This window comes from Tenrec ecaudatus, chromosome 10 (assembly GCF_050624435.1).
Source record: "Tenrec ecaudatus isolate mTenEca1 chromosome 10, mTenEca1.hap1, whole genome shotgun sequence".
Lineage (NCBI taxonomy): Eukaryota > Metazoa > Chordata > Mammalia > Afrosoricida > Tenrecidae > Tenrec > Tenrec ecaudatus.
In genome coordinates this window covers 34,207,391-34,226,865 of record NC_134539.1, presented here as the reverse complement: position 1 = coordinate 34,226,865, position 19,475 = coordinate 34,207,391, and the positions used below count along the sequence as shown (strand labels likewise).

At 53.7% G+C, this 19,475-nt stretch overlaps 1 protein-coding gene across 1 annotated transcript in view; it reads left to right on the top strand.

Moving 5' to 3' along the window:
- PAX5 (paired box 5) overlaps positions 1–19,475 on the top strand; it is a 180,450-nt gene that overhangs the window by 131,761 nt on the left and 29,214 nt on the right. The window contains exon 6 of the mRNA XM_075558980.1: positions 9,664–9,765. Within this exon, the coding sequence (XP_075415095.1) occupies positions 9,664–9,765 (102 nt within the window). The remainder of the gene's footprint in view (positions 1–9,663; positions 9,766–19,475) is intronic.

The window sequence follows — 19,475 nt, the reverse complement described above, 5'->3', positions numbered from 1 at the left end:
TCTGTTAAGACTGTTACCCATGCTGCACCATGCTTCAAGACAAAATGTCATTTATTTGTCATTAGAAATAAATATTTCACAATATAAATTACATATTGCTTTGTGATGAATCACTGTGCTTTAATGACGTTCAATTTGTAACAATGAAAATACATCCTGCATATCAGATTACATGATGATTCATAACAGTAGCAAAATGACAATTATGAAGTAGCAACAAAAGTAATTTTATGGTTAGGGGTCACCACCACACCAGGAACTGTATTGAAGGGTCGAGACATCTGGAAGGTTGAGAACCACTGCTTTAGAGGGTTTAAGAGGGTGATAGGAGTCAGTATCTACAAAGCACGCAGAATAATACCTGACCTTGACCAGCGCCTGGCAAAATTGTTCACCTGAGTGACTTTGGGCAACTCAATGGCTGGTAACCTTTGTTTTCTTCTCTGTAAAATGGAGATCGTGGAAGTGCCCATTGTATTGGGGTTCAAATATTAAATGAGAGCGGGCAGGTATTTAACACAGAAACTGCCAAGGAAACTGTAGCACTGTTGGCTGTCCAGTCACCAGAGTGTCCCAGATTTCAGGTAAAGAGGTGCATACTCCACCCCTCGACAGGAAGGGAAGCAAACGATTTGCAGATGTGTGTTAATACTGTCTCCACGAACGCCATTGCTCTACGCCTAAGAAACACTCTTTCCCTGGTGGCTTAGTGGTTATGTTGGGCCTCTAACTGACGGGTCAGCAGCTCCAAACCACCACCCACTCAGAGGTAGAAAGACAGAGTTTCTACTCCTGCCAAGAGGGATAGTCTCAGCAATTCACAGGGGTGGTTCTGTTCCATCTTGCAGGGCTGTGATGAGCCAGCAGCAACTCAGTGGCAGTGAGTGTTGGTTTGGTTTGGATTTTCCCAATTTATAAAAGAGGAGAACAAGGCTCAGATGATTATTTTATTTATCAAAGGTCACACAGCTAGCAAGTGATACCACGGAGATTTGAACCGAGGCCTCTAAGCCTCCAAACTATCCCTTCCCACCAGACTCAGGCACTTCATTAGACTCTGGAAACAACTGAAGAGCCCGTGGGAAAGGCAGGGAATGTACGAGTGGCTTCAGGTCCCTCTGCCCGGACCTGACACCCTCAGAACCGGCTGGAGCTTATTTTCCTCAGGTGCCAGTCCGCCCTCCACAGTGTTCACCGGCCTGCCTTCTTCCACCTCCACCCACCCCTGCTCCTGGGGCCAGGGATGTTGAGCATCTTGTCAGGTGCTTATCGGCCACTTGTGTGTCTTCTTTGGAGAACTATCTCTTCGGATTCTCTGCCCATTTATAAAAGGGGGTGGGGTGGAGGGCAGGTCATTTGTCTTTTGATTATTGAGCTGTAAGAGTCCTTTATATATTCGAGGGACAAACCCCTCATCAGACTTATGCAAGGATTTCCATCTCTGAGTCGCCTTTTCACTTGACGATGTCCTTCGTGCCACCTTAACGTTTCTTATTTCAATGACGTCCAATTGACCTCTGCCCCCAGCTTTTGTTGCTTGTGTTCCAGTATCTAAGACAGACACTCCAAATCCGCAGTCACAAAGATGTATAGCTGTGATTCCTTCCGAGGTTTCCGTAGTTTTCGCTGGTCCACGTAGCCCGGGGATTCCTTTTGATATCGTTTTGTTCAGGGTACACGCATCTCGTGTTCATCCAGCCGTTGTGAGAAAGACTCGCTCTTGTCCTGGGTTACAGAGGAATTCACCTGCGTTTTCTCTTCTACTACATGTCTTTGTTGTTATTTACACATAGATTTCAGATTTGTTTAGAGTTTATTCTTGTGTGTGTTGTGAGGAATTTATCTTTGAATTCCACTTTCCCATGAACTTTTTGGAAGGCAGCTCTGCTCACCACTATACCACCAACGCACTGCCCATGAACTTTCTGAAGAGCCAGATAATGGGGCCTCTTTCTGGACTTTCGATTCCCTTGGGTGTCAGACTCTTCGTGTTCCAGTACCACACTTTAAATGATAATTGGGAAAGGCTTTCATGTCTGCCAGGACTAGGCCCCCTTAAGCAGATGGTTTGAGTAAGCTTGCAAAAATAGTACTTAACTGGCACTGGCGAGATCAGAGTGGTGACGTCCCTGTTCTGCTGCTTTCTCTGTGACTCTGGGCTGGTCAAAACTCATTGCCAATCCTGTTTCCTTTTCCCTGTGGCAGGAATGGGCACTGATTCTTGCCCTCCCTGCCACCTAGGGCTGAAACGAGTGAGTTATTTTCCACCAAGGATTTCTCTTCTGGAAGAGTAGGCTTTTTCCTGACAAGAGTTCCGCATGGAATCCTTGCTAATAGTTCCTGGGGCTAAGGCTCAATAACTCTCTCTGGAAAGGGAAGGCCACACATGAGTTGGTCAAGTTGCACTTATGAGCCATTAACAGGAGGAATTATGTTAGGAACTCAAATCAATTCATTTTATTTAGTCATTTGCAAATTTATCAAGGGTCATCAATAACATTCAGTGCAATTGCAAATGATATAAATAATTTCTTGCTGGGGGAAAATGATATAAACATGTACTTTGAAGTCATGTTGAGCTCAATAGCGCTAAATACCCCAGAGCAGTAGCACCTCCTGAGCTGTCTGCTGTTGACTGGTCATTAAATACCTCCAGCCCTGCTGACAGGCCTGAGCCACTCTCATTGAAGGATGAAGAGAGTGCTCACCCACCTCCAAGGTCACACGATTCTCTGCTCAGTGCCAGAAAAGCCCTTCCCCTTGAGAACACTCACTGCCATCGAGTCGACTCGGGCAAAACTGCCCCCCACCTTGGGGTTTCCCAGGCTGTGTATCTTGATGGGGGAAGAAGCCCTGGGCCATTCTTCCTGGGAGCTGCCAGAGGGTTTGAACTGCTGACTTTGTGGTTAGCAGCTCAACTTGTGACAATACACCACCAGGGCTCCTTTTAGGAAAGTCCTTGCAGGCAACCCAGGCAAATTGGAAGCTGACTTTGTAGGCTCCCCACCTGGTGGTGTCCAGCTTGTACAAATCAACCAACCAACCAACCATCCAACCAACCATCCATCCAACCAACCATCCAACCAACCATCCATCCAACCAAACATCCATCCAACCAACCACCCAACCAACCATCCATCCAACCAACCAACCAACCAACCAACCAACCCAACCAACCAACCAACCAACCATCCATCCAACCAACCAACCAACCAACCAACCAACCAACCAACCAACCAACCACCCAACCAACCAACCACCCAACCAACCATCCATCCAACCAACCAACCAACCAACCAACCAACCAACCAACCAACCAACCTGTTGCTATGGAGCTGATTTTGGCCCAGTGTGTCCCTTTCGGACGGAGTAGAACTACCCTATAGGGTTTTTAAGGATCTCAAATCAATCAACTTTATGACTGCTTCTGTATGGAGACAGACATCCCTATGGAGTAGCTGGTGAGTCTGAACCATGCCTGGTGGACAGGGTGTGAGCCTAGCCAGGCCAGCAGCTGGGGAGGATGAGATCAGCTGGTTGTCCAGGAAAGGGTGTTTCTGAGGTTCTAGGTCTTTGTCTTGATCAGGGGTCCTCAAATGTTTTAAACAGGTGGCTAGTTCACTGTCCCTCAGACCCGTTGTAGGGCCGGACTATAATTTTTAAAAAATTATGTACAAATTCCTATGCATACTACACATATGTTATTTTGAAGTAAAAAAACAAATGGGGCAAAAACACCCGGCGGGCCGGATAAATGTCCTCGGCGGGCCGCATGTGGCCCTCGGGCTGTAGTTTGAGGACCCCTGGTCTTGAGCATAGTTGGCTCAGAGGGTGCCTTCTGCCTTTTGGGGCCCATGTGTCATCTGAAAGGCATACACAATCTTCCCCTGAAAGAGTGGTGCTAAGGGGTGCAGGAGGATAAGAAACGGGCTGTGGGTGTGTGTGCCCTTGGAGTGCATTCCCTGAGCGGTAACCCCACCTCAAGTTTTGTGGGAAGACCACAGGCTGGTCTCGTCCCGGGCTAGCTTAGCTGGGTACCTTGGAGAAGTTCTTAAGTTACTTGACCTCAGTGTCCTCTTCAGTTAAATGGAGACATGAACACATGCCCCATAGGTTTTCTCAGGGACTTTATAAGGATAACAAGGTTCAGGAAGTTGGAGATGACACAGCCGGTTATCATGAGTGATAACTCAGGGTCCTTTGCCTTGGCGAGCAGCTCAAGGAAGATAAAGGCAGCCGCAGCCTCTGCTTCGTGGGGCCTTGGCTGGGTCAAGCTGCAGCCGTGAGCTCTGCGTGTGCCTGGGTAATGGGGACTCGGAGGCAGGGTTACTTGTAGAATCTATGTGGCTGTTGTTGGCTCCCCACTGTGCATCCTGCCATCCCGGGAGCTGAGGAGGAGGGGATGGGGAGAGAAGGAGCCCCCGCATGATAGCCCTGAACCCTTGCTGGAACTGACACGAGTGTCTAGAAGCTGGAAACTCGGAGAGCTCTGCCTGCTGGTGTCCAAGCAGGACTCGCCAGCCGCTGGCAGTGAATTTCCAGAGCTGCAGGTGCAGTTGAAGTGTAGCAGAAAAAGACACCCCTGGCCAAAGTATCCTTTGGGTGTGGCCACAAACAGCAGCACGTGTCTCGGGGGCTCCGGGAGATTCCTGAGTTCAGTGTGCTTCTGTAAAGTTGAAGGAGACGGAGGCTCCGGGAGGAGGTGGCTTGATCCGAGTCCCACAGCATTCCAGTAACAAAGCCTGGTCTTGACCCAGTCAAACAGCCGTGTATCTTGGCTCGCCTTTGAAAGGTTGTGGATCACTAACTGCAGTCATTGTGTGCTTACCAGATCTGTCTGGCAGAGTAATATTGATGAATTTGATACCTTTCTCTTGCTTTAATCTGCTCACCCATGTAAGTGGCTGCGTTAGTCTGGGGTGACTGGAGAATCATTCATTGACGGGAAGTGAATACTACAGGTGTTTCACCGATTAAGTGTGAGCCTGTTACTAGATTTAAGATCAAAGAAGTATCATTCCATTGTTACTAATAAGTGTTACTGTAAGGAGTTCATACTGAGCATATTACCTTTCAACATTTTTATTGTAGTCACATGATTTTTCTTAATTGATTAATTTGAGATCCCAAGCAATGCCTTAATGTGGTTACACATCTGGAGTAAATCCCCTTCATTATATTGCTTGATCAGTGTGGCTGTAGTTACATAGACAGAGACGTGTTTGCATCAATATTAATAAATTGTGAGATTAGCCTTTAGTTTTCATTTTGTGCTGCTTTTGAGTTTTATATCAGAATTATGCTAACTTGGCACAATTAACTGGAAAGAGCTCCTCATTTGCACAGGCCTTTATTTGTGTAAACCAAAACCAGTAACCAAGCCCATTGCCGTGAGGCTATTCTAACTCATGGCAACCCCGTAGGGCAGAAAACGGTCCCATAGGGTTGCCCAGGCTCTAATCTTCATGGAAGTCGGTCACCACATCGCCTACCACGTGACTGCTGAGTGTGAACTGCTGGAGCAACCAGGTGCCCAAGCCACTGCACCACCAAGACTCTTTTACCTGCCCTGTTACTATACAACCGGGTGGAACGCTGACCGATCCCGTGCTACCCTTCCAGTCATCTGAGTACGTTGTTCAGCCGATCTGTCAGCCCGTCCTATCAAGATCTTCTTTTTGGTTGACCCTCTACTTTGCCAGACCCGATGCCCTTCTCCAGGGATGCCCCTCCTAACAACATGATCACAATACATGAGACAAAGTCTGCCCACCCTGGCCTCCGAGGGGCATTCTGACTGGACTTCTTCTAAGACAGACTTGTTCATTCTTTGGCATTCCACATCTCTTCCAATTCTCCACTGGCCTTCAAAGGCATCCATTCTTCTTCAGCCTTCCTCACTCCTTGTCCAGTGTTTGCATGCCTGTGAGGTCTTTGAAAAGACCATCTTGTCAGCCCCCTTATAGGCCCAGGACAGCTAGTTGCGGAGGGACTGAGCTCCTCTAGGTGTTTGAATGAGGGAGTCACGAGCAAATACAAAACCACAAAAGCAGAAGAATTTGCCCAAGGAGCTAAATGGACCAGGTACAGGAAAACACGCTCTCTCCTTCAAGAGGGAGACCTGGCCTCCCTGTGACATGGTCTTGCCCCGCTCCTCCACCCCAAACTGTGCTCTTGATTTTCCTTAGTGTGACACAGTAATAAGCAATGATGACAAGATGTCTAGGCTGGAGGCTGACCGGAAGCCCCAGCTGGAGGCGCATGGAACCTCTGGTCGTGTGGACAGAGGCAGAACCAGGCCCACGTGCAAAGGAGCAGACTGCCATCATTCATCGGTGGATTTTGATCTTGCTTGCGTGGGTTCTCACTCCGTCTGAGGAACCTTGGACACGCTATTTGACCACTTTCTGCCTCTGCTTCCCATGACATGGGGGGATACTGGGTAGGAGGAGAGGGTGACAGAAAGATAGAAGCCCTCAATGGAATGGACGGGCACAGTGGCCACGGTTGTTTCAAGTCGCAGTCCCTATTTGGTATCTAGTTCTACTATCCACTGCAACGACTGTACAGAAACACACAGACAAAACTCACAGTGAAAGGGTTTATTAAGGAGGTCAATATGTTGTAGTGCCGGGAGACACGCTCAGTATAGTTGCTTATCAGGATACGGTACAATGTTCTTCCAAGTCTGCTAAAAAGAGCCCAAGGGGGCATGCGGCTCTGCTGTAAACCTCCACCTGAGGGATTCACTCCGTGGGTCAGCAAACCCAGAGGCACCCCAATCCATAAACCTGCGCCGAAGCTCTCCGCTTTCCGTGCTCCGTGGATTGGGAAGTCCCTCACTCTGTCCCATGCTCTGGCTTCGGATTCTGTTGCTGCTCCTCTGACGTCACAACTGTCTTCTGGACCCAAGCTCCCTGCGTGGGGATCTCGGGTCCAGAAGACGAGTCTCCCTCCTGGCTCTTGCTGGTCACAAGCCCCCTCCTCCTGCTTCTCAGAGGACTCCTTTTATTCACAGTGACTCTCTTATCAGTGTCTTCCCCACCTTCTTACCAGGCCCATGCAGAGAAAGGTGGGAGCTAGATGTTGGCTAGAAGAGCTGATTCAATAATCCACTGTCCCGTCCAACTCCAACCGTGAGCTCACACAGACCAGGGATCATGAAGATGGCATGCTATACATATGAAAGGTCGCCGTGAGTCGGGGCAGACTCCACAGCCATCCACGGGAACAACATCAGGACCTTATGTCATAGGGTTGACCAATGAAGTCAGGATGAAAAAATAGCTAGAATAGAGCCTGGGGTTCTGTCATTTCCATAAATGTTTGTGGTCCTTGTTGTTCTCATAGGGGTGTGCCCCTGGGGCTGGGGCCGGGGCAAGAGCCGCTCTCCTGGCTGGCAGGGGAGTCCAGCCAGGAAGTCCCAGGTTCCGGCGGCTGTCTTCTTCTGTCTACCATGCTGTCACTGATGTTTCAAGCTCTGACGGAGTCACCTGACACTTGGGCTCACTCGGACATCCTTTTAGAAGCCCATATCTGGGTCTCTTTCTGTAACAACTGTGAAAAGATGCCCGCTGGGGCATCTAGGCTCCCCACTACCACCACCACCTGCCCTGTGACACTGGGCTCAGAGTTAGGATGCCTGGACCAAGGTCCTTGCCCTGTCACCCGCTCACTTTTGGGGCCTGAGCTGGTTGCTTCGCTCTGGTGAGTCTCCGCTTTCGCCCCTGCGTTGGGGCAGCAGGAGGTGGTAAGAAGTTGTCCAAGAGCCCTCTGCCCACTTCTTCCCCAGGACCACTGCCATTCTCTTAGCACCTGAGTGTCACCTGGCCACGGCACCCAAAACCCCAGCCCCAGATATTGGCTCTGTGGAGGGCCACCACAGGGTGGTGAGTGTTGGTTTGAGGAGGATGAGATGGCGAGGCACAAAGGGACTGTGTGTGTGTGTGCATGTGTGTATGTGTGGCCAGGTGAGCCACCTTCCATTTTCTGTGTAGTCTGGGGCCTCCTGGGGAGTTAAAGGGCCGTGATGGCCGCAGTTCCTTGCGGCCAGGGAGGGGGAGGGGACGATCAAGGACTTCTTGATGAGGAGGTACAAACCCTGCTCATCACAAGCCCCAATGCCCAGTCCGAACCGGGAGTGGCCAACACAGGAAGGGAGCCTCCAGCTGGCACCTGCTTGCGTTCTGTGAGGTTCTGGAAGCCAGCCACACTCTGTGCAGCGAGGTGACGCTGGAAGCTGGCTGGGTGGCCTCTGGATGCCTGGTTTGTACCACGGCCTCTCTGGGGGGTGAGGGAGTTGGCAGAGGTGGCCCCTCCCCTTTGGTCTCCTGTTCAGGGTCTGAGAGGAGGGACTCATGTGTTGTCTGCACTTGGCCCTCTGGGGCCCTGGGGGCTGCTTTGGAGGGGATCTGGGGGCCCAGCCTGGATGCTCATCCTGGGCCCTGCTGGCTTCCTCTGCCCTCAGCCCACACCCACAGAGACAAGTGCTTTCCTCCTCCACCACATTTCCTGCCTGCTTCTCAGGGTGCCGACAGTGGGTGCACCACTTTCCTGCCGGGGGTGACCTCCCATTCTCCCCCTCTGAGTGGGGTTCTGTCTTCAGGGTCAGCACAGGAGCACCGAACAGCCTGCTTCTCCAGCATCAGGGTGATTGGTCTTATCAGAGTTCAAACCTAGGGGTTTGATGGGACTTCAGGCTCCCACTCTTTCCCTGAGAGACGGATGAACCTCAGTCACGTCTCCCTCACCAAGCACTGCCGCCTCGGGGATTTCTTCCTCCTGGTTCAGCGCCATGGGTTTGGCTGTTGACTGGACGGTTGGCGGTTCAAACCCTGGCAGCTCTACTCACAGCAAGATTTGCTGCCTCAAAACCCCTAGGGAGCTTTCTGCTCTGCCCAGTAGCCACTCCACTCGCCCATGGTGCGTTTGGTCTGGAACCATCCATTCGTGGATTCGCTCCCTATGAGCTGCCGTGCACTGAGCTCTGGGACGGATGGGTTTCCTGGATGGTGATCCGGGCATTATCTGCCCGCAAGGAGCCTGAAACTTCTGGAGAGGTGGACACACACCCCCTGGAGTGGCCACTGCTTGGGGACCAAGACCTTGTCTCTCTTGTTCGCTTCTGTCTCTAGCACCCAGAACAGTGCTTCATATCAGGAGGGGCTCCCTGCCAGCGGACGGAGTGGGTGGCAGGGAACAACTCAGCACAGGGCCCATGCCCGGCCCCCTGCCCACTGGGGTGTAGTGAGGGTGGGGGCGGCTGTTGGGGCTGGAAGGAAGAGGTGCTGGAGCCAGGCAGTGGGGACTGGGCACGCCAAGGTGGTGTGAGAATGGAGAAGGGGTCACTTGGTACCAAGAACCTGGCAGAACAAAGGTGTGGGGGTGCAGAGGGAGCAAAGGTGGCTGGCACTGGCATGGCCCCAGGTCCCCAGACACACTGCTTCTCCACCGCTGCAGCACGCCAGGCTCCGCTGGAGCCAGGGTGGTGGGAGGTGTGCATTTCTGTGTGTGTGCGGAGTGTGGGTGAGTGACAGCGGAAGCTGGGGGCACTTGGGCGTTCAGCGCCCGGACGTGACAAATGTGCAGAAGTGTCCGGGGAGCTGGACATAGGCAGCTGGCCTCGGAGATGCTCACCGGTGATTTGTTGCTTTGATTCCTCAGGCCGAGACTTGGCGAGCACGACCCTCCCCGGGTATCCTCCGCACGTCCCCCCCGCTGGACAGGGCAGCTACTCCGCGCCGACGCTGACAGGGATGGTGCCTGGTGAGTTTGCACTGTGGCGGCGCCGCAGCAGGCAGTGGCCAGAGCTTCGACCGGGCAGTGCCCCCTAAACAGCCGGGGTGACCTCTATGCTTCTGAGAAGCAGAGCTGAATAACTCAAGCAGACGTCTGCGCTCTCCGCCTCTCTCTCAGCTGGGCCACAGTGGGGACCAGGGTCAGTCAGCAGTGCCCTCCTCTCCGAAGAGGATGTGAGAGAGTCCCTGGAATGCCACTCAAATAGCACTTCCTTGACCCCCACCCCCGGGGAGTGGGGGGAGTCTGAGCACAGAGGGGTGTGGACCCTGCCAAGCACACTGCCAGCTCCAGCCGGCTCCCCCATGTGGCTCCCTCCACCCGGCTCAGCACAAGGGAAGCCCCCCTCCTCAGGTGTCTCCCCCCTACAACCGCCTTCCTTCTGGGGGGTTAGGACCATGTGTTCAGCACCGACAGGATGTTGTTGGCCACCAGGTTTGCCACTTGAGTCTGAGATGAACACCCTTTGGCCCTGGAAACTTGACTCGGTTGAGCCAACGGCAGGTAGGGTGGGGGGCATCCAGGTTCTTTTTAAGATGTTTGGAAAATCAGGGCTCCTGCGCCCCTCCCTTGTTGGGTAGGGACAGGACACGTCATCACGGTGCTGGCTGGCCAGGGGCTAAGGGCACTAGCAGGTCAGGGTGACCATGGCTGGGGACCAGCATTGAATAAAGCTGGGCACAGCCCAGGCTTGCCGGGTGGTGATCTCCCCATCACCCCTATTGATTGCAAGTGTCCCCTCTCTTGAGTCATGCACAGGACATGAAGGGCTTGGGGTCCCAAGGACCCGAGGCCTCCCCCCAACACACCAGGGACGCCTGTGGGCATTTTACAAGCCAGGATGATTGCCCCCTGCCCACCGCCACTGCTTTCTCGTTCGAGCCTCACAGCCGCTCTGGGGTGTAGAGCAAACCCTAACCAAGCCAGCCGACCAAAACCCTCTGCCTGCGAGTCGATGCCGACTCAGCGACCCTCGACCAGGCTTCCCAGATTATAAATGTGAGCAGGAGTGAGCAGACTCGTCGTTCTCCTGAGGAGCGACTGGCTGGTTTGAACCACTGGCCTTGAGGTCTGCAGTGCAGGGGCTAACCCACGGTGCCATCAGACCTCCTTTGTACATAGAGGAATTACTCACCCCACATCTCTGGTGAGCCCGTATGTGCCCAAGTCCCCAGCCAGTAGGCGGCAGAGCCAGGACTAGGAACCAGGGGCAACCACACTTGGGCCCGGCCAGCGGCATCCTGCCCTGTGCCCCTTTGTTGGGGGAGCCGGTAGGGACCCTCCCCAGGGTCTGCGGAGTCAGGGTGGTCTAGGGGAAATGTTCCCTGGGAATCCATGCCTCTCTCTAGACCTCCCTGGGGTCCTCCCCCAGCAGCCTCAGTCCCTTTCTGCCTCTTCCCCAGGCCCTCCTCAGAGGGTGCGCACACTTTCACAGGTGAACCGTCTCTCTGTAGGGGTGGGGACCCAGGATGTGGGGGCTGGGTACCTGCACTTGTGTGTGCATGGAGTTGGGGGGGAGGCTACATGGCGGGGCTGGAAATCACAGCCTGGGGTGGGCTTTCCCCAACCCCCCAGAGTTCAGCTTCCTGGGTTCCAGGATGGCCTTCCAAGTTGGACTGCAGGGGGATTTAACAAGGTAGGAGGACAGAGCATGTTTCATTTAACGGTTTGTTAGCTTGATTTATCACTTTTAAATATGAGACATATGGGGGCTGGCCTCTATGTGTAGTCTGGCTCCCGGCCTTGCCAATGCTGGGGTGGGGGGAGGGGGGGCGGGCTGTTGCCAGGACTATGCCTTCGAAAGCCCGGGCTTCTTCCACTGTCAACAGGAGGTGGGAAAGGGCCCAGTGGGGGTGGGGAGCAGCCCTGGGCCTGAGCTCAAGGGCATGTGAATAGGTGAATTGGAGGCCATCCAGCTCATCCTTGGTTCCCAGTGGAATCCACCCCCCCAAAAAAATATCAACAACAACAACAACAAAATTCTGAGAAGCAGCCAACTTCCCTCAAGTTCATCCAAACCAAATCTGCCCTTGGCCCCCTGTTACCACCAGACTCTGTTAACCGGCTCAGGATGCATGTGGCTGTGGGCCTGGCCGAGGCCTCCATGGGGGCGCCGCATGGCTCTTGGCCCGTGACTTTGGCAGCAGGAATCACAGGCCCAGGCAAGGGCAAGGCTAAGCTACACCTGCTGGCAGCAGCTGTGCAGAGGAACCCATGGCGAGAGCAGGGGGCACCCACCTCCCTCTCCTGCATGCCTCCTCAACATCTCTCTCCTCTCCACCCTTCCTTTCTCCCTCAGGCCCCAACACTCTGTGCCAAGCCTGGTGCCAGAGTGGGGAGTCAGGCCAGCAGGCTCGGCTCTGGCGTTTGGTTCTTGAATGCCCACAGCAGGTTGCTGACTTGCAACTTATGTTTCCAACATCATTCCCAAAGCACACTTTCTCATGAGGTGGGCTCGTGAGAACCAGGCCCGCACCCTTGCCCTCGCCCTTTTCCTCCTCTTTACAGCACCAAGCACAGAGTAGGTCCTTTTTGTGTGTGCTGGTTGAGAGAGAGGAACAGAGGGAAAGTGAGCATTTGGCCTCTGTGTTTGTTTCGTGTGGATGCTGTAACAAGTCCCCACAAACTTGATGGCTGTAAACAGCAGGTACTTATTTTCTTGATTGTCTGGAAACTGGAAATTTAAAATCAAGATGTCAGCCAGGACTAGACGCCCTCCAGAGGCTGCAGGGAAAATTCCATCTTCTGGGGTTTGCTAGCATTCCTTGGCTTGTGGCTGCAGCATTCTAATCTTCAAGGCCAGCATCTTAGATCTCTCTGTGCCCCATCTTAAATGACTTCTCTTCTCTCTGTGGGTCACATCTGTCCTCTGCCTCTCACTTGTAAGGATTCTTGTGATTATATCTAGGATAATCCACCTGGATAATCTAGGATACTCTCCCCAACTCAGGATCCTTAATAGAGTCTGCAAATATGGTGGGATTCACAGAATCCCGGGATAAGGACATGGATGCTGTTTCAGGTGCTGTGAAGGGACTCATTGCTACCCTGCGAACAAGAGCAGGAAGCTCTGCCTGGTCCTGTGCCACCCTGGCTGTTGTTCATGTGTCTGAGCCCATCGTGGATGCAGCCACTGTGTCACTACATCTCACCAGGGCCTCCCACTTTTTCACGGCCCCTCGACTTTGCCACGCACGATGTCCTCCTCGGGGGACTGCCTTCTCTTGACCACATTCAAAGGACATGAGATGACATCTCGCCATCCTTTCCTCTGAGGCGCATTCAGGCCGTACTTCTTTCAGAGCAGGTTGGTTTGTTCTTGTGACCGTGCATGGGACTTTTACTCTTCGCTGTCAACATCGTCATTCAAATGCATCAATTCTTTATTGGTCTTCCTTATTCAATTTCCAACTTTGTCATGAGAAGATTAAAGAGACCATGGCTCGGGTCAGATGCACCTGATCCCTCAACGGAGCACCCTGGTTTTACAACACTTAAACAGGATCTTGTGCAGCAGATTCAGCCAGTGCAATGCACCACCCTTTGATCTCTGGCGGCTGCTTCCACAATCAGTGACCGTGAACCCAAGCACGATGGAACCTGGACAACCTCCGCCTTTGCTCTGTGTATCACGCCGCCCCGGTTGGTCTGGGTGTGGGGATTTAGGGCATGGCTACAGGGCACTGAGTCAGAACAGACTCGATGGCAGTGATATTGTTTGGAGGACCGGGTTTTCAGCCTGCTTGAGGGCTTCAAGTTTGTGTCGGCTCATGTCTGAATCTTAACGCCTTGGACTTCTGAATCTGTGAGGCCTTCACCCTTTCAGCTGTGACTACTCTAGACAATCCCTTGGGCAGTGTGGGCTGGAGGAACAAGCAGGGGCAGGCTTTGGGGGGAAGGGGGGAATCTATTTCTGCTGCTGTTACTGCTCTCTCTACAGAGCAGCCCCCTCCTCACCTCTGGGCGGCAGGAGGAGATCTCTGAGGGTGCCCCACAGTAGGCGTTGGGAAGCACTGGGCAGTCACCGCTTCCAGTTATAAGAGGAGGCATCTTGTTTCAAGAACACACAGAAGAGGAATAGCCTCCAGGGGGCACTTGGGTTGTTGAACTTGGACCTGACTAATACTTGGCATTTTCCCCACCCCGGGTGGCAGTTTGGATGTGGCTTGCACTCATGTTCATTGTGAGCCGTGAGCCGGACATCAGGGTGCTGTGTACCTCTTCCAGCTCCTGGGCACCCTTCCCTTCATCTGCCCAGCATGGCGGCTCCTTGGTCTTTGCTCGTGTTTGTCGATTCAGGCTCCGTAGCCCCGCCAACCAGTGTAACTTCTTGCTGAGCAGTTACGCTGGATAAAATAAGGAAGGCATGTTATAGACCAGCTGAGAATAAAGAGTTTTCGGATTTTATTTTCATCACGTCTCAGCAAATGCCACAAGTTTTGCACCAAAGATTTCATAGAGTTTCTGGATCATTGTAACTCGTTGATTTCTGCCTGAAGATGTTTGCTCAACCTAACAGATATTGACACGGCATTTTGAAGCTCTTAAAAATTCTGAGCTGGAGGAAAAAGGAAGGAGGAGGGCCCGGAATCACAGTCTTTAGACTTGCAGGAGGCCAGGACCCCGGGCTAAATGGCTTGGAGATGGACCAGTTGAGGAATGCCCCACCCAGGGCCCTGTCTCCCACATCCTGTCCATAGCCCCCACCTCCCAGGCCGCCCTCACGGTTTTAGGGTCTGAAGGTCTGGAGTCCCCCATGAGTCTTGTGGAGTCACATCAAGGTGTTGGCAAGGCTGGCTCCTTCTTTTAGTGCGCCTGATGTCTTTTATAAAAATTGTTTTCTTGAGCTATAGTCATACCCTTCCGTGGTTCCGTCATATTGCGGAGGGCCCTGTAGTCACCACCAGTCAGCTTGGAACGTTTTCTGCCTTCTTGGACCCGTTGTGGTTGACTCCCCATTTCCTCACAGCCTCCCCTGCCATTCCCCCAGGAAATTATTCATTCAGAGACCCGCCCGTCAGGCCGTCCCCCTCTGCAGAAAAATAGACAGCACTGAGACAGAGAGTACCAAAAGACCCCAAAGCTGGGACCTTCTGGAGGCGCTGGTGGAGAATCCCTCCGCCCTTTCCAGCTGACAATCAACACTGACACATTCCTTGGCTCGCGGTCCCCTTCCTTCCTCTTTGAAGCCACCCCCTTCAGGCCAAGCTTCAAGGCCAGAGTGCTTTTTTTTTATCATCTTATTGAAGGCTCTTACAATTCTTATCACAATCCATACATCAATTGTATCAGGCATATTTGTACATATGCTGCCATCATTCTTTTCTAGACAATTACTTTCTGTTGAACCCTTGGTATCGGCTCCTCTCCCTCCCATTTCCACCCCCATCCTTGTTACCCCTTGATAGATTATAAATTATTATTATTTTCATATCTCACGCTGACCAGTCTCCCGAGGCCCGCCCCCAGCCCCTCCCAGCTCTGTCTCGGAGTTCCATACCTGTTGCTCGTTCCAGACTCTTTGCTGCCCTCTAGTGGTCTGTAGCCACTCTGCCACACCAAGAATGTGGAATTGACCCCTTCGAATGCCAGGATGAAAAGAACCGAATCATTCGTTCGTTCATTCATTTGTTCCCCAGACATGTCCTGAGCACACTGAAATGCCAGTTCTGGGCTGGGCGTGGGGTTAGAGATACAGCCTTGCCCTCAGGACGCTCACAGTCTAGTGGAGAGGCAGGCATCCCTTCCCACTTGCCATGCTCAGAGTGGAAACTGAGGCAGTACAGAGTGCCCAGGGCATATGGGAGGCAGGGCTTGCTAAGTTTGCAGCTGATGGGGTGGGGTGGGGGCAATGGTAAGGTCCCCTAGAGGGAGTCACCTGAGCTGGGCCTTGCAGGTGAGCTGGCCAGTCTGAAAAGTTGGGTGAGGGGCCAAATGCATGAGGAGACTGGATGGGCAGCAGACTAAGAAATAAATGCAGAATGCCCACGGTCAGCAGCCTGGCTGTCCAGGACAAACAGCAACTGCTCGTGGTCTCCTCCAGCCCACCTAGCTAATCCTCACAACAACCCACTGTATAGATGGGAACGCCGAGGTGCTGAAGGGCTGAGTAGCTTGGCCAGGGCCACGCAGGATGTGGCAGAGCAAGGGTCTGAGATTCGATGGTCCGACTGCAGCTCCTTCCTGGAGCCAATAGGTGTGAATGGCCATTTTTCAGGTTACATGATAACTGGGCTCACACTCTTGCTTTGGAGAAAACAAGGAAAAGGTGCTTTGGGCTTGGCTCACCTGTGTATAGGGGGGACACTGTAGCCCTGGGAGGGGCACCCTCCTGGAAGGACTACCCCACCCAGGAGCCAGCTCCCTGGGGTGTCTACGCTGTCCACCGCTGGCCGTCCCTCCCATTGGAGAAGGCAGGGCCTGGCTTCCAGCAGAGACTTCCCACCAGGGCTGTGAATGTGGGCAAGGCTTTGGAGAGGCCTGGGGACCAGGACCTAGGAACTTTCCAAGAAAGTTTGAGATGTCATTGAGATGCCAACAAACAAACAAAATAACCGTGGCCTCTTAAATTTGACAAGGAAACTGAAAAATGGGCAAGTCTGAATGTTCCGTGAAACACTGACCCATTATGACGTCATGTTAAATACGGACTACTAGATGCATGACTCATACAGATGTCGGTCTATTTGGAAACAGTGGATCAGTGGATCACTTAGAGCAGTGGTTCTCAACCTTCCTAATGCTGCAACCCTTTAATACAGTTCCTCATGTTGGGGTGATCCCCCAACCACAACATTATTTTTGTTGCTACTTCATCACTGTCAATTTGCTACTGTTATAGATCGGGCGACCCCTGTGAAAGAGTTGCTTGACCCTCAAAGGGGCCGTGACCCACAGGTTGAGAACCACTGGCTTAGATGCTTCTCACCTTCAAGTCTGTGTCCAGAGGGTCTAGCAATCCTGTCAGTCATCATCTAAGTTTCTTGTGCTCAAGTATTGTCAAAAGCAAAGTTATAAAAGCAATCCTTGCATCTTTTAGAGCAAAAGAAAAAGGGTATTTTTCTTCTGGTTTGTTTCCTGTGTGGTGTGCTGTCAGGCGGGCTGGGAGAGGCCTCCACAGAGAGGTCCTGGATCTCAGGGAAGGAAGGACTTGGGAGAGAAGCCCCTCAGAATTCAGTATCTACTCACCCACCCACCCACCCACCCACCTATCCATCCACCCACCCACCCACCCACCTATCCATCCACCCATCCATCCATCCATCCATCCACCCACCCACCCACCCACCTATCCATCCACCCACCCACCCACCCACCTATCCATCCACCCACCCATCCATCCACCCACCCACCCACCCACCTATCCATCCACCCACCCACCCACCCACCCACCTATCCATCCACCCACCCATCCATCCATCCATCCACCCACCCACCCACCCACCCATCATCCACCCACCCACCCACCCACCTATCCATCCAGCCATCCACCCACCCACCCATCCATCCACCCACCCACCCACCCACCTATCCATCCACCCACCCATCCATCCATCCATCCACCCACCCACCCACCCACCCATCCATCCACCCACCCACCCATCCACCCACCCACCCACCCACCCATCCACCCACCCACCCACCCACCCACCCACCTATCCATCCACCCACCCATCCATCCACCCACCCACCCACCCACCCATCCATCCACCCACCCACCCACCCACCTATCCATCCACCCACCCACCCACCCACCTATCCATCCATCCACCCACCCACCCACCCACCCACCCACCCACCCACCCATCCACCTATCCACCCACCCACCCACCCACCTATCCATCCACCTATCCACCCACCCACCCACCCACCTATCCATCCACCCACCCACCCACCTATCCACCCACCCACCTATCCATCCACCCACCCACCCACCTATCCACCCACCCACCTATCCATCCACCCACCCACCCACCCACCTATCCATCCACCTATCCACCCACCCACCCACCCACCTATCCATCCACCTATCCACCCACCCACCTATCCATCCACCCACCCACCTGTTTTCCTTCTCTCTTCCTCCCCATTCCTCTCTCCCTCCCAACATTCGTCAGCCAGCTGCCATGTCCCGGTCATAAACCTAGCAATACAAGGATGTCCGAGGTGGTCCTGGCCCATGGAGACCCCCAGTCCAGAGAGCCTGTGGGCAGGCCCATCAGGGCTCCAAGGGGATCAGCGTGGTAACAAGCCCAGGGCCTCTGGGAGTGCAGAGAAAGGGGATCCAGCTGATGGGGCTGCAGGCGGGGAGGGATCCTGAACCTCTGAACAGGAAGGGTGGTGGGAGGAGGAGCACCTGGAGCTGATTCTCAGGGCAACTCGCGAGATTGAGAGGCGGTGTCATCCCCCTCAGAGAATGAGGGTGGCTCCCCTGTCACCTGCAGCGGCCTCTGAACCAGGACAGGAGTCATCAGCCAGACAGCTACAGTGAGGGGTTGGGGGGCAGAACCTGAGCATTTCTGGGAGCTGGGGCAGGGAGCACAGGGGTCTCCTGTACATACTGGTCTCCTTTCCAAGCCCAGTTTCACTCTGCAGGGGCCGTCTTTTCTTCCCCTGGGCCTCCTAGAATTTGCAGCCCCCTGACTCAGAGAGATCAGGTCTGCCCCCATCAAGGTTGACCGTCTCCCTAGGGTCCCTGTGACTCCAGGAGGACTCAGGGGGAGGGGTTTGATTGTGGGGAGTGTTGGAAGGAGGCCTGGCAGTACGGGAGCTGTGAACTTGACTGTTAACCTAGGGGTCAGTCGCCGGAAGCCCCAGTCCCTCCAAGGGAGCAGGATGTGGCCGTCAGTACCTGGGAAGGTGACAGCCCGTTCAGCCCCATCCTATACAGGTCACCGTGCATGGGAGCCACCTCCAGGGCAGGCCGTTTCGTTTGGCTTGAGTTTGACAGCCAGGCCTCATGAGCTATCCGTGCTGGGTAGGAACAGTCCTCGGCTTTCACCAGGGGATCACTCCATCTGGACGCATCTCCCCGAGACCCTCTGGTGGGTCATGACATCCAATAGGGCTTGGTTCTTAAGGGAGGCCAAATTGTCCCAGGTCCACCTCACCCTCCACCCCCACCCCTTCACTGCACCTGTTCCCTCCATCACCTTGAAGCCCCTTGTCAAGGTGGATTGGATTGTCTGCCTCCATCTGAATAGCAGGTGGTGACATGGGACACCAGCCCGTCAGGGTGCAGCAGGGCTGGGAGGCTGGGCACACCCAGCTCTGGGTGCCTCTGGGAGTCATAGGGAAGGAACTCAGTGGGCACTGGGCCCGGGGCCAGGCCCTGGCTTCCCTGGCGCTCCCCCTGGGATGGCTTCTGGACTCCGGCATTCAGGTGTGATGTCAGGGAGGGAGCTCAGACTTCAGATTCCAACATCTTCCCCTCCCCTCCCCCTCTCACCTGCCCTAGGCCAAGTCAAATGCCCCCTCCTGCAGGAAACCTGCCCCCCATGAGGCCTAGTTCTCCCCTGCCCCTACCCCCCAGCACTGCCCATGGCCACCTGGGTCAGCTGTCATGACCACAGGCCCCATGTCCTGAGTGATTCTGAGAAATCTCGCGGTTGTCCACCCGCCCCCCTTTGGTGGGTGCTTACTGGGAACGTGGAACCCGCCTGGACCAGAGGGAGTCGAGG